The sequence below is a fragment of the Typopeltis vanoorti genome, chromosome 15 (assembly GCF_054136105.1).
Source record: "Typopeltis vanoorti isolate ZY-2024b chromosome 15, IOZ_Tvanoo_1.0, whole genome shotgun sequence".
In the NCBI taxonomy this organism is placed as follows: Eukaryota; Metazoa; Arthropoda; class Arachnida; order Uropygi; family Thelyphonidae; genus Typopeltis; species Typopeltis vanoorti.
In genome coordinates, this window is record NC_143563.1 from 72,614,356 (window position 1) to 72,630,510 (window position 16,155).

At 33.8% G+C, this 16,155-nt stretch overlaps 1 protein-coding gene across 1 annotated transcript in view; it reads right to left on the bottom strand.

Annotated features, from left to right (window-relative positions):
- Positions 1-16,155, bottom strand: part of LOC150098880 (phosphatidylinositol 4-phosphate 5-kinase type-1 alpha-like) — a 322,543-nt gene that overhangs the window by 250,022 nt on the left and 56,366 nt on the right. The window contains exons 5-6 of the mRNA XM_090405835.1: positions 11,634-11,751; positions 6,445-6,597 (exon numbers count right to left, since the gene is read on the bottom strand). Of these exons, the coding sequence (XP_090261961.1) occupies positions 6,445-6,597; positions 11,634-11,751 (271 nt within the window). The remainder of the gene's footprint in view (positions 1-6,444; positions 6,598-11,633; positions 11,752-16,155) is intronic.

Here is a 16,155-nt window from a genome sequence, read left to right on the forward strand (position 1 = left end):
CTTGGTTACACCATAAATTAAAGATGCCAAGAAATTATATTCTTATATCCAGAATATTTTAATAAAAAGATGTGACACCTTTTGGCTACTCGTATATAGAAATATGACCTCTGCATTAACCTTGGTATCACTACTGGGTCTGGCTCCTACTGATGTGCTTTTGTGCTGAAGTGGTTGCTTTCCCTGAGATATGAGCGGCTCTGCTCAGTGGTGGAGTGGGCCTGTCACTGAGTGGAGCTACTGCTGAGTTAAATGATCCTTCGGGTCACTTGTTGGTAATCTGAGGAATTGCACCAGTTTTTGAAGAGGTATTCCCGCACTTAAACATACCTCAACAAAAGTTGAAACCGGTCTGGATAATGACCCTTCTCATAATGCACAGCATTATACATGTCTGTAATGATATGTGCTTTGGATTATGAGATACTCAGGCAAGTGAAGTCATCAACTTCTATATACAAGTTGCCCAGTCCTGAAATTACTTCAGGTGCAAACTTTGTTTGCTTACACTTGGATAAAGGATTAAACCAAGAATATAATTTCTTGGCATCTTTAATTTATACATCTGTACTGCTAATCTTTTTTTCTCCTATTCTGTTTAAGTGGCCATAACTATCCTATCTGTGGTTTCCAATCTTTGATTAACTATTCTATTTTGAACCCAGGTTTCAGATTAGTAAGTTAACATTGGTTAAAACAGTTTTTGTATACAGCTAGTTTTGTATTTTGAATACTTTCTCTCTTATTCCATACAAATCTATTCACTTAACTTCATAACATACTAGCTTGATTAATCTGTTGTCTATTTCCATTTTTAATTTACTATCTTCACTGAAAATTGTGCCTGAATAGCAGAAATGCCTTACTTTGTATTATAAGTTCTCTATTCAGGATGCAACTGATCAAGTTTTGTCCTATTGCTGATTTTGATGTCAAATTTGTTACAGTAGTTATTGAGTTTAAGAAATCCTGAAGACTTGATCAAGATATATTTAAGAGTATAACATAATCAGCATAAGGTAAAGAGCCAGATTAACATCAATTTTATAAACTTACTGCTTGATATCCCTTGGGAGCGTGAAACCAAGTTATCCCCGTAGGGGATATCTCCCAGGTGGCAGATAATGGAATGCCTCTCAGATATGAGTGGCAGGAAGGAAATGAAATACCTCATATAGACCAACAGGCAACAGCAGCATTTGATTCACAGTAAGCAGATGCAAACAGCATTTGTTTCCTACATTAGAGCTGGCAACAAACCATTAAGTTTGGTCAGATGAAAGTTGGTATACTGAATGGAAAAACAAAACAATTGAAATCTAGGGTAATACAAAAGTACATCGTGCTATCTAGGATGTTACCCAGAATAATTAATGTTTGCATACCCAATTGCTTGGTTGGGACTGACAAGTCAGCTACCAAAAGAAGTGCAATAAGTCAAACTAGCAAGAGATATACTATCAGTAGAAACATGGAATGTCTGTACTTTAATGACTCCTGGAAAGCTAGACTTGGAGATGGAGAAATGCAATTCAACATTCTTGGATTAGCAAAGATGTACTGGATAGTCAGGGAAGATGAAAGGTAGAAGAATTGTCTGGTCTGGGAATAGCACAAAACATGAAGCAGGGGTTGGATTTCTTCTCAGTAAAAGAGGAAGAGAAGCACTAATAAGGATACAGTGAATCAGAGAATGATAATGGCAAGTTTTGTAGCAAGACCATTTAAACATCAGTGGTCCAGGTCTATTCACCCACTTCAGAAAGTACTGAAGAAATTTATTCTATAGCTTCTTCTCTCATCCATCATCTATGTAAATGATAATGATGAGGCCGAATGAACTCTTTCCACTTATGTCTGTCCCGGGAGAGTCCGAACAATTCTGTCCAGTTTGGTGTCGCTTGTTGTGATTTGGTTTTCAGGTCCTTTTTTATTTTGTCTATCCACCTAATTCTGGGCTGTCCTTTGGATCTTTTACCTTCCATCGTTGTATTCAGGGCTTTAGATGGTAGTCTTTCTGTTCCCATGGCCAAACCATTGCAGTCTTCTTTCTTGGATTTTGTCTATTATTGTTATTTCTTGTTTTAGTTGTTTCCTTATGTCTTCGTTTCTTAGTCGATCCAGCAGAGATACTCCAAGTAATCTTCTTAGCCAACCCATTTCAGCAAGTAATAATTTTCTCTCTTCAGCCTTTTTGAGATTCCAGCATTCACTTCCATAGAGGAGTATTGAGAGGACCATTGTTTCATAGATTCTTACTTTTGTTACTTGTTTGATGTCTCTTGACTTCCATATTTTATTAAGTCGTCCAAAAGTTTGGGATGCTTGAATGATTCGTCTGTTTATATCTTTTATATAATTTTGCTATTGTACTCAATAACTCCTCCAAGGCAGGTGAAGTTTTCTACCTGCTCTAGATTCTTACTATCAATTTCAATTTTCAGATTGGTGCTTCTTTTTTCTATTTGCATAATATTTGTTTTGTCTATATTTATGTTTAATCCAGATTTTATACACTCCTCCTTTATTTTATCAGAAATTCGCTGTAGATTTTCTTCTGTGCTTGCAATTAATGCAATGTTGTCTGCAAATTTTAAATTTGTCACATTTTTCCCATATATTTTGATTCCGGAGTCTTCATTGTTTAAGGCCTTATTGGTTGCTTCTTCCAGTGTAAGATTGAACAGATCTGGTGACAGATTGCATCCCTGTCTTACTCCGCTCTCTGTGTGGAACCAGTTGGTTAAGGTGTCCTCCATTTGTACTGTACTTTCAGATTTCTCATACAGATTCTTTATTATTCTTATGGTTTTGTTGGGAATTCCAAATTCTTCCATAGTTCTCTTCTACAGATTGAATCAAATGCCTGACGAAAGTCTATGAAATTTATGTAGCAACTTTGGTTGTACTCTATTTTACAGCATTGTACTCTATTCTATAGCACTTGAAAGTAATCCTGGAATCAAAACCAAAAAAAGAGAGAGAGATACTGATCTTTGGAGAGGATTGGCAGACAATGAGGACAGAAAATGAGGGATGAAAAATTGAAGTTGAAACTCAAATGACAAGTGTGGGCACAGCCTCAGAGTCAAAAGGATATAAAGACAATAAGTGATGAAATAGCAGGGAATGTGTACAGGAAAATGCTCAAGGAAGAACTGAAATTCATTATGGAAAACAAACAAAGAAAGAGACAACAAAGCAGTGTCTGCAATCAAGAAGACAAAGAAAAATTGGATACCAGAAGAGATATTAAAGCTAATTCAAGAAAAAAAAGAGCATTGAAGATTATGAGATATTTTTTGCAAAAAAGAAAGAAAAGCAATAAAGATGCAATAAAGTGAAGAATGCAGTTATAAGAGACAAATCAAAGTGGGCAGAGGAACAGTGTAAAGATATCAGTGGGTACTATAGCAAATACAGAATAAAAAAAAAATGCATACAAGATAAGAAACACCAATAAGAAGTGAATTCCAAAGCAGAGAACACCATAAAGAATGTAAAAAAGGAAATCTTGATGAATGCAGAAGTGGGAGGTACCCCCCCCCACCCCCGAGAGAGAGAGAGAGAGAGAGAGAGCGGGACATGATTCTGCTCAGAAATATACTAGATGAAATGAGATTTTTCTTGTATCTTCTCTCCATGTGAATTTGCAGCCATCTTTTATTTAATAATGGTGATAAGTAGCCTGGGTCTCAAATAAAAATCTAGCAGGTACTCAGCATTGCTGTTATCAATTACTGTCCATCTCTATCTTGTGGGATGAAAAATCAAGTTTCTAGGAGGGGAAAATCATGCTGCCTCTGAACGAGACTAATTCATCTTCAGCTGAAAAACCTTTGTAAGAATTCTTCCCATTAGGTATGGAATGAAACTCAGGTCTTTCAAATTAAAGGACTTCATTACCTAATGAGTTCTGGAGACTTTTGCACAGTGTCAAAAATTATAGACATCCAGTTAAAGGAGAAAGAGATTTTAATTACAGGACATAGTAATGTTTTATGGAGAAAGATTTTGAGGCTTTAGAGAAAACAACTGACACAATGAAAAATTGGTCCTTGTTGAGGATATAAATAGCAGAGTAGGAAATGATTGTCAGACATACCAAAGTATTTTAGGAAAATTTGGAGAAAAGAGGAAAGCTAATAATGGCAAACACCTGTTGGATTTCTGCTCAGGACATGAACTGGTTATTACAAACACAATGTTTCAACATAAAAATGTGCACAAATTCACTTGGAGAGAAGAGGAAAGGAATAAGAAAAGTCTCATTGACTAAGTTATTGTTGTTAGTGATGATTTCCCTCTGGTGAATGACACTACAGTGTACAGAGGATTTGAATTGGAAGTGATCACCATTTAGTCTTGAGCAGAATAAAACTGAATTTTAACCTGAAGAAAACACTGATTGATTCAACCAGAGGCATGTGGTGAGGTTGTCTGTAAGGATAGAAAAATCAGAAATCCATTACGGACACAGGATGTTAAAGTGGCAGTGAAAGAAAAGAAGAGAGCATACAAGTCAGCTTTTGCTCTTAGAGAATACAGAGACAAATGTAAGAAAGCTAAACACTGTGCAAAACTAGCAAAACAAAAGTCATGGAAAGACTTTGGTAAGATCATAGAAAATAAATATCAAGAAGATGGCAAGATATTCTGGAGGTTGTTGAAGAAACTCAAAATGGAGGAAAGAGTGCTATAAAAGGAATTAGAGATAATAAAGGTGACATGAAAACTGCAGTAAAAGATATCTTTGATGTATGGAGTAATTACTTTGAAAAATTGCTCAATGAAACAAGCAGTGATGACAGCACAGTAGTAAAAAAACACTTAACAGACATGCATGCAATCAGGAATATATCCATACTTGAAGTAGAAAAAGCCAGCAAAAGCATGAAATGTGGAAATGCAGCTGGAGCAGATAATATTTGACCAGAAATGCCCAAGTATGGAGGTATAAGTCTTACAGTGGCTGCACTGCATAGTTCAGAAGGCCTGGACAGAGGGACGAATTCCAGAAGATTGGAATAGAGCTTTCATAGTACCCATATACAAAAAAAAAAAAAAAGGAAATAAAACAATGTGAGAATTACAGCGGTATTTCCCTACTGAGTATTCCTGGTAATACTCAGTAGGGAACAAGTAATTTAAGATTTATGCAAGTATACTTGAGAAATTATTGTGGAAGGGAAGCTTGCTGAAGAACAAGCTGGATTCAGACCAAATAGAGGCAAGCTGAATCAGATTTTCACTTTGTGACAAATAATTGAGAAATTGTGGGAATATAACAAAGATCTGTATTTAAGTTTTCGTAGATCTGCAAAAGGTATATGACAAGGTACGAAGATAACAGCTATTCGAAACGCTACAGTTATGTGGTGTCAATGGGGCATTATATCAAGCAATACTCAATCTTTATTTGAGTTGTAAATCAGCAGTTACAATTGAAGAAGTACAGGAAGATGATTTAATGTTAAATCTGGTATCAGACAAGGATATGTACATTATCCCCTCTGTTATTCATTATCTACATGGATCACATTATGAAGGAAAGTGGTATTAAACCTGATATCAAAATTGGAAATGTTTCAGCTCTTTACTTTATGCAGATGATGTTATACTTCTAAATAAATCTGGTAGAAGTCTGCAAGATTCCCTGACTAAATTAAATAACTGTTGCAATAGATATGGTATGAAGGTCAGCATTAAAAAGACAAAGACAATGAAAATAGGCAGAAACATTGAAAATATCAACTGCATTGTGAATGGAGAACCTATAGAACAAGTAAAACATTTCAGCTGCTTAGGCACGATTTTAAGTGAAGATGGTAAATTAAATATGGAAATAGACAACAGAATCACAAAACTGATATGGTAGGAAGTCAGCTGAATAAACTTTTATTTGGAATAAGAGAGAAATTAGTCAAAACACTAAACTAGCTGTATAAAAGACAGTGTTCAAACCCATTTTAACTTATGATCTGAAGCTATGGGTTAGAAATAAAACACTTGACCAAAGAGTAGAGACCGCAGATATGAGAATCCTGAGAAAAATTAGGGGCATGAACAAATGGCATCAATGGAGATATCATATTAAAACTGGGGATTATTAGGAAAGAACTTGACATTGTTAGCATCCAGTAATGTGTTAGCAGAGCTGATCTCAAGTGGCATGGTCATTCAAACAGAATGGGACAAGAAAGATTAGCAAAACATATAGGTGGATTGATACAATAAAAAGTGCCTTAGAAGACAGAAATATTAAATCTGATAATGTTGGAGTCTTGACAGGTAACAGATTTATTTGGAGGAAAATTGTAGATAGGAAGTTAGTTATGAAGTAAGTTTTTCGTGTAGTACTATCATATCCTAAACACCACCTGAGGGTACATTCAGGAATTTGACGATGATGAGTAATGTTTTATTTATTTTTAATATGCTTACCATATAGTAACCAGGTAAAAGCTTTTGTAAAAATTCTGCCTCCTTGTGTTGAACAGTTTTAATAATGAATTCATCATCATTAGTAAGGTAGAATATACTTCCACTGGCGCCTGGATTGCTTAACTCCCTCATTGTCTCATTACACATGGATAACTACAAATATATATATGAATATTAATGTATACAAGTACAATTTAAACAAAGCAGAAATAAATTACTTTATGTTATGAATGTACATGTCCAATAATTTAGTTCTAATAAAAAAAATATTTTTACACGTCTGCTCAAAAATATAAACCGAATTTCAAGTACATAACGTAAAAGTATAATTTCTGTAAGTTTCTTCTCTCTTAACCTTCAACTCACCATTAGGTTACCATATGTTTTATTTCATATGTGAGACTGATATTAAATAGCACAATTTTCAACTTATCAAACTATTACTCCATAGAGAAAGGTAGCCACAGCTCAAAACAGGATTATTATTCATTCAAAGCTCATACATATGAATAGGGAAACATATATAGAAACAAGGATTTAACAACAAACTCTTGGCGATTACATCATTAAAGGAACATGAGCTAGATCACTCGGTTGTGTCAACCGATAAATGTCTGCTGGTGAATGAGTCTCATTTCCAAAAAGAAACTTATATGTTGTCAAAACTGTTTTCATTGTCTGTCTCTTTTTCTGTTTCCATTTATTCATCTGAAGAAATCAAGAACATTGAATACAGATAAAGGTACCTGCCGAAGTGTTTCAAACATCTTCAGTTGATTTTTACGAAATGTTATTCACAGTTTTTCACCAATTAAGCCTTCGCCAGCTTTCTTCAAGAATGACAGTACTGACGATATGGTCCTGCCAAGTATATTCTAATACTGATGAAAGGCATGTAATCTCAAACTAAACGTGCACTGAGTAGTGATGTTCTGTCTGAGAACCACATGTAAATATGCCTGCCTGGGAGTTATGTAGAGATGAATTTAGTTTGTTGTTGGACTTCCAGATAACACGTTCATAAGTTTTTATTAAGCCAAAGAGCTTTGTGCTTTCTTTCCACTATATTCGAGTATCAACATGAAACTGAGGTAATCTGCTTCTTCAAGAATGCACTCCCAGGATGAGTCCTTGGAGATGTTGAGTAGCAGTAATAATAAGAATAATGTGATTACGTAATAATGTTTTCTTTTATTTCTTAGGACTTGGGTTTTAGTGCTATTTACAGTTAATCCAATTAAGGTTGCATCTTTACACCGATTACCTAGGCAGTCTTCAGCAGACAATGAGGAGTCAATTAGTACAGTAAATGCTTATGTGGTCTGGTTTGCCAAATCTTCAAGAGTTATTTTGCACCCATTTTCTGTAAATTTGAAAATGGAGTCAAGGGCAATAATGAAAAGATATGATAACAAGTACCTTCGTTAAAACAGAAAACTTTCAGTCATCTCCTCCTAAACCATCATTTTTGCAAGATAGTTAAAATTATTTTTATACATAACAGACTAACGCAGATTACTTATCTTTCATCTTGCTGCCTTTGCAATACAAAACACAGATCTATCTCTTTTACACATTAAAAATGATTTAAATAGCTAAACCCAGTAACTTGGTTTCCAAACCCTGACTATTATTAGAGTTAGTTAATCTAATCTCTGCAGTCTATAAAAAAAAAAAAAACTGGTTTTCAAGAATAAAAAATATGAGAATATGCTCTTTTTTGAAAAACTCTTCGGATTTCTTAAATAAATTGAAAAATATCACACTACAACCTACCTACAGATCTTATGGTTAGCTTTGATACAGAATCTTTATATACAAATGTACCTCTCAAAGAGACTTTAGAATTACTTGCTGACACCTTCTCACAAGACATTATAAAGTTATTTGATTTCGTAATGCAATCTGGATATTTCTTATGTCAAAACAAATTTTACAACCAAGTGGAAGGAACAGCCATGGGAAGTCCACTCTCTCCTGCTCTAGCCAACTTTTATTTGGAACATCTAGAAGAAGAAGTCCCGTTCTCATCCATATTCCCTCAACCATCCTTTTGGGTTATATATAGACGACATCTTTGCTGTATGGCCTCATAACAGAGACTCCTTACCTTCCTTTTTAAGCAGTATCAATTCCTTACATCCTCGTATAAAGTTTATCATGGAGATTGAAAAAGACGAGTTATCATTTTTAGACGTCCTCCTCATCCGTTCACCTTCAGGTATTCTTACAACAGTTTACAGAAAACCAACTTTCACAGGTCATTATATTCTCAAAGAATCTGCCCATCATCCTTGTCAAAAAGCAGGAATCATAAAATGCTTAATCCGACGAGCCAAAACTAATTATTTAACTTCTCATTTATTACAGAAAGAACTTTCCGACTATCAAACATCACCTGAAACTAAATGGCTTCTCCGAAAAGAGTAAACAACATCTTTATGATTCTTACAATCCAACACAAAACAGCAACGATTCAATACGTCGAGTTCCAATTCCTTACATTTCCGGAATTTCAGAACCAATTTCAAGAATTCTGAAGAAATATGATTTAACAGCCACTTATACACCTATTAACAAATTATCCACCAATTTTCTTTCTTCTAAAGATAAACGCTCAACTATGTCTCTACGTGGTGTGTATCAAGTTCCGTGTAACTGTAATCTTTTCTACTTTGGACAAACTGGATGCTCTATAGAAAAAATAATTCAAGAGCATCAATCATCCATTCAACACAACATCCTTTGGTTCGAGACTCATCCTACACAGATGCCGCTATAAATTTGAACATTTATTTAAAGAAAGTGTGGAGGCCTTACTTCAACATCCTAACTTGAATCATAATGACTGTATATCTGTATCAAAAATTTGGGAAAGTTTAATCAGGATAACACATTCTTTTTTTTTAATTTCCTATATTAGTCTAATGTTATTTAAGATTATTACATGAATTTCTGAATTAATATCTTTAATTTAATCACGACTCTGATAAAAAAATGTTTACTCTTTTAATACTTAGTGATATGACATCACGCAACTCGTTCTATTTGTGAATGATCAATTGTTCGTATTCCACCTTGCTTTTTAAAACTATTCCTATGTAACCACTGAAGATGGTCTGTAACATTCAGACTGAAATATTTGGCAAATTAAATAATATTCTTGTGTAAACGTGTATATTTTATAATCCTAATGTCACAAGTATCTTTAAAGAATCAAATTTTATCATCACTAACTGTGAATGTGCAGATTGATTTAAAAAACTTTTTAATCCCACTGAATACCGTACACTTTTGATATAGGCTCTAGGTATGGGCAGCAGATTACAATAACAAGATACATGGTTTGCAGAGCACCTGACTGACAACAGCAGCAGCATATGCTGCTGTTTATTCAGAATGACTCCTCACTTCAATTACAAGATATTACATGCAAAGAAGCAGATATCATTCTAGCTGAACAGAGTAGCAATAAATACCATTACATGTGTCATTGAGAGAAACAAATTTCAGTCTGATTCACATTAGTGAGGATGAGATATAAATTGCTGACACTAAAACTCTGGAAGTAGATTTGTGAAATGTTTCAGTCAGCTACCACAGATGTTCAGATAATCAGGAATGTCAATGTCCAGTGAATAATAGAGACAAAGAGATAATATTTGCTGAATAGTGAAGAACAGAAAATATGCTGTAACTAAAATGTATAACTATTTTTAGCAATTTCAGGTGTAAGATGTGGTCAAAGGTTTGTGCTTTACATTCTCTACATTTTTATAGAGGTTATATATTACATTATGAATTCTGGCTTATAAAGGTGTAACAATAATAATTATTATACATGGACATCTCCACGAAGTCTGAAGATGTCACTGCAGGAGGCTTATGTTACCCATCATTCACCAACTGTCTATAACATACCTGTCCCTAAACCAACATGATTCTGGTAACCCATTCTACTTATTCACCACGCTTCAAGCAAAAAATTCAGTCCCTGCACCCTTACTAATCATATTTATACAACTTGCAGGGGTGATCTCTTGCTCTCTCACCATTCTGTCATGTAAAAGTTTCCTCTGAATTCATTTTAAAAAAATCCTTCATCAACTATGTTTCTATTATATCCACTCCTCACTGCCTAATCATACTGAACTTTGTAACAACAAACCATCAAGCTATCCTCATAGGGAGACGTCCATAACCTACCTTTCACCATTTTGGTCCACATGTCTCTGGATCCTCTTTACCATTACTCATCCAAAACCCAGGTGACCAAATCTGTGCACAGCAGTTCAGATGCAACCACTTTAAAGACTTATAAAAAAGATAATAACTTCCTTATTTCCATTTGTCAGTGAATTTCTTAATATCTAAGTGGTTCTTTGAGCTGCTTTGTTCATTTCTGAAATATATTCGCTAAATTTTAACTTTCTGTGCAGCAACATTTACTCCAAATCTTCAGCCTCAATTTCCTATAGTCCATGTCCATCTATGCAATACACAGCTTGTAGCCTTTTCCATCCCAAAATGCATAATTTTACATTTTGCCACACTGAACTGTCAACTATTATCACTGCCAACATTGCTGGGCAACTTAAACAACCTGTTGTTCATTATAACAATTTTTTTTTAATTATTGCCCTTCCCAGTTTGGCATCATCAGGAAACAATTGAATATTCCCCTGCCATTAAATCATTTCCGATATCACAAATGTAGAAATTAAACAGCAGTAGACCAAGTACTGTCTCATAACCACTGGCATCTTTATTTTTTTTTTTTCATCATTATCATGCGTATCAAGGATTTATGCCTAACATGGCCTGTTCCGGCCTTAGAAGTCATCGCTGAATCATTTAAGAGGACGTCCTGGTTTTCTTTTTCCTAATGGCTTTTACTTTTTTTTAAATAATTAAATCAAAAGAAAAGTTTATTATAGTAAGGTACGATACATAGAAGTGGCACTTTGGTTGGGACTTTTGTGTTGCTCATAATGAGAATTACAGTGAGAGCTATCTATAGAAAAAAAAAAATCATTTAGAAATATATTCCAATTTGATCTCTCATCAAGTGCTGCCAGATTCAGTCCAATAGGGTCAATCTCATTTTGTCAACTTCATGTATTAAAAGAATCAATAAAAGATAATACAGAATTGAACAATTAAAAATTGGCACAATTTATTTCACTTACCAAAAAATCGTCTGGTTGAATTCCAAACAAATCTCTAAAATACCTAAATGCAACAGGAGCATAAGTCTTAAATTTGAAATCACTGTAATGGTGGGCAGGAGTCATGCTACTTCCATCTCTAAAGGAAAGAAGGAAAAACAGCAAATTCATTTTATTATGAATGAACATAATACTTTAAGTAAAAACAATCTAATATTGATGTTCATTATATTCCGATGAAAGTATTAGTAAACAAATCTAGTATAAAATGGAGTTCTGCATAGAGTCTTTTTAGGTCTGAATACTCAAATTCATCATGTCTTAATTTTTACTGAGGCTGAGTATTGATCTAAAAAGTCAATGAATCTGAATCAATATTTTGTATCTGTTAACAATAATGAAAAAAAAAACTGAATTTCATTAACCCCTTAACGTACCAATTAAAAATCAGAAAGTGGTCGTTTTTCTGCCAATTTTTTGGGTGAGGGCGATTTGCTGGATCAAATTCATCATTATTTGAAAAAAAAATGATGAATTTGCGCAAACGCAAACGAAATAGCCGATATACGCCATTGGCAACTTTTCTCGGCTGAAAGGAAATAGGCACAAAAGATTGTCTAGCGTCTATATTCGGTTGTATTTATATGTGAAACCAAAATTCAAAATCAATTTTGGTGCAATAAACAAAAGACGTGTCACGGACGTCTTTGTATGTTAAGGGGTTAATTTTCATTATATGTATCTTATTTACTTTTACTAATAATGCTGTTTATTATCATAATTACAATTCTAACATTACGTATAATATTGAATTTGGATTTAGAAAATATCTAACCGTATTTCACTTTCACATAGTATGAGGGGGGAGAAGTTCTGATAAACACCTAGAACAAAAATGATATTAAAGCAACTGATATAACCACAAGTAAGAACACTAGTAGCAGAGTCATGAATGTAACTTATGTTCTTATATCCTCATATGTTCTTTCTTGTGGTTATATCAGTTGCTTTAATATAATTTTTGTTCTAGGTGTTTGTCAGAACTCTCCAGCCTCCCACTCCATGTAATACATTCACAGTTTAATGATTTAAGACTCCTCCCCCCAGAATTGACATTCAGTTAATAAAAATTAACTTTCTTCACATGGGCCCAGTAGTTTGTTCTTTTACACAACAGAAATACATCTGAAATGGGAATAGTCAATGAGTTATCAGCAATAAATAGTTTTAACCACTTATTGTTTCATTTCATGCTTAAAAAGATCCACCAAAATCACTAAAACAAAAACTTATAATAGGATAATCACAATGTGTTAGTTAATAAGTTGCATTATTCTATACATTTACAGGTTTACTAGATTTTTATCACATTTCTTATAGACGGTAATATTTTTATTAGATCTAATTTAAGACTAATGTAAGAATTGTTCTATGAAGGTGGCTAATGTTAAAGAAATATTTAGATAATCTAAAGTAATTAAAGATTACCTTAAATCTTTAAATATATTGGATTGTTCAAATGAAATGCCGAATTTTAAGGACGATTGAAAAAGAAGAGAATAAAAAAGAAGAAGAATAGCTGTTTAATCAAAGTAATCTCCAGCAGCATCAATGCATTGTTGCCAACGTGTGTCAAGGTCATTTATACCACATTTGTAAAAATCAGTGTCTCTGGAAGTGATGAAGATCTTGATGAGGATCAAGAGTATTGGATTTGATCATCTCATCAGATGATATTATAAATGGGATGTCAAATCTTCTGCCAGATGGTGCGAGTGACCACAAGGTGATCACTTGCAGGGTGACCAGTCATTCGAGGATGTCTGTTAGAAAGGGATATATGGAATTATAAGGCTGGTAATTAGAAAACACTTAGGAAACAGCTTGCAGTAATAAATTGGAAAGAGGAACTGGATGGAAAGAATATCAATATTGCTTGGGACTTTATGAGGAATTGAATAGACTTGATGGAAATAAGGCTGTGGGAATTGATACTATTTCACCACATGTTTTGAGGGAATGTTCCAGGGAGTTAACAACAGCTTTTACATATCTTTTCAACATGAATCTTGCACTGGGTCAAGTTCCAAAAGAGTGGAAAAAGAGTAAAATTGTTCCCATTCATAGAAGAGGTGATAAGAGTAGGGCTTTGAATTATAGACTAATGTGTCTGGAGTTGTGGTTAAGGTGTTGGAAGTTAGTTAGGACCAGGATTCAGAATTGGGTTGACAACAGAAAAATACTCTTTGGCAGCCAGCATGGACTTGTTAAAGTGTTAGATCCTACTTCGTCTTAATCTATACCTTGGATCCGACATGTTATTTACTATGATGTTCTTAAACAATTGATAGGTTGCAAGTTGATTTCTAATTCAAATATAAAGAAAATTTATATTTAAAGACTGCACCACTTTATATCTGAATTAGTTCAAAAATTGAAGAAAAATCAACCTTCAACTATTTCTCCTTAAAATATATACTGGCCGAGTATATTTGACTTACTTAAGTTACCCGCTTTGGTTCGAATATTTTATGAATGGTGCAGTAAAAGAGATTCAGGCAAAATACAACTTTAGATAAACAAAAACAAACAAACATTTAATTTTAGAATCATAAATTTTACACTTAACTTCAAATCAGTAATTAAAATATCACAAACATTTCAGCGTCTCTGATAAATTCAATCATACAAACTCAGACCATGGTAAATCTGTCATCTCTACAATACAGTCTTCTCACAGTTCCTTAAGTTCCAATTACAATAAAATCGCAGTAACACCTCCTTACAAGCAAACACTTTTAAATTTACACTTCAGTTAATCTTCACAATTGTTACCGTTAACATAAGGAAATTCTAGGATGAAACACACTCACATCTCTGCATAGGGATATTACTAGTTGGAATATTCTTACTAATAATCTTCTTTCTTCATCTACTTATGTGCAAACACTTTTTATAACTGTAAACACTTTAAACATAATACGGCACTCATTAAATAAATCTTCTAAGCAATAACTGAATTAATCGTCAGTCACTATACACATAAACAAACGTTCTTGCATAAAGTACTACTGATCACTCATGAAATAAGGCAACACACAATAATTCTTAACTACAGGTCTTATATGCACAGTTGTTCATCTTCCTGCATTCAATTAATTCTTTAGGCACTATAATTCTTAACACAGCTAACGGTAAACTTCAACTTTACAGCTCTACTATTCTCTAGAAACTTCGTAATTTGCTTCAAGGTTCCGTATGTCCTTGAAAGGTCGGTGCTGAAATTAAATCTCAATTCAAGTATTGCTAGTCTATTTAATAGTCTCTTGGCTGTTTTCCGTAGCTATAATTGTTATTCTACAACTTATTAGCTAACTGCCTCTCGACTAGTAGACTTTATTAGCTGCTTGAGTGACTTGCTGACTTGCTATTATCGCACTGTGATTACCGAATGCTCCGATTCCAACCTAATGCCAATCTCTCTCTCTCTCTCTCTCTCCGTTTCCTTATTAATAATTTCAGCGTTCATTGCTTTTTATATCCATTCTTCCTGCCTATATTCTTCTCGTGATTTCTTTCTAAAACTCTTTTCAATAAACCTCACGTGGTGTTCCAAAACGTGCTCGCTCACTTACATACATTTCTATGACAACAAAACAAAATATAATAAAATTGAGCTATTACATAACGTTAAACTTTACAAACAGGAATAAATAGAGAATATTTACATTTCAAATAATGCACAGTTAAATTATCAAATACAAGTTCTTATAATATTAACATAGTAATAATTAAAATGGCTTAATAATATTTAATACAGTCTTTTCATTATTAATACATATATCTTGATTAAATAATTAAATATTAGACAAAATTAAGGTAGTTATATGAATATTAAATTATAAAATAAGTTATTTACATTAAATAATTACAAGTTTAGCTTATGTGATGGAAGATCATGTTGGATTCTGAAGCAAATAATAATTACTCCAATCTCTATATATTCAGAATCCAACAAAAGGAAGATTGTGCTTTAGCAATCTTCTTCCTTTTTCTAATAAAGTGACAAATGCATTGGATAAGGGTGTTCCATTTATAATGGCATATTTAGATTTTGCAAAGCTGTTTGATAAATTGCCACATTACAAGCTGGTAATTAAATTGGAACAGATGGGCTGAACAGCAGATTAGTCTGCTGGATTGGAAATTGGCTGTCTGATAGGTATATCAGCAAATTGTCTGTGGAGGAGCAATATCCCAGAAGAGGAAAGTTACTAGTAGTGTACCACAAGGGTCTGTTTTGGGTCCATTGCTGTTTAATTTGTATGTAAATGATATTTGGAGAGGGCTGAATGGTGATATGCAGTTGTTTGCAAATGACGCAAAGTTGGAGAGAGCTATCAGGAGTAGAGTGAATGGTGTGATTTTGCAAGAGGACTTGAATGGGTAAATGAGTCTGAATGGGTAAATGAGTGGGGGATATCAATTCAATGTTGCAAAGTGTAAGGTTTCGAAATTTGGGAAGCAAAGATGGGATGTACAC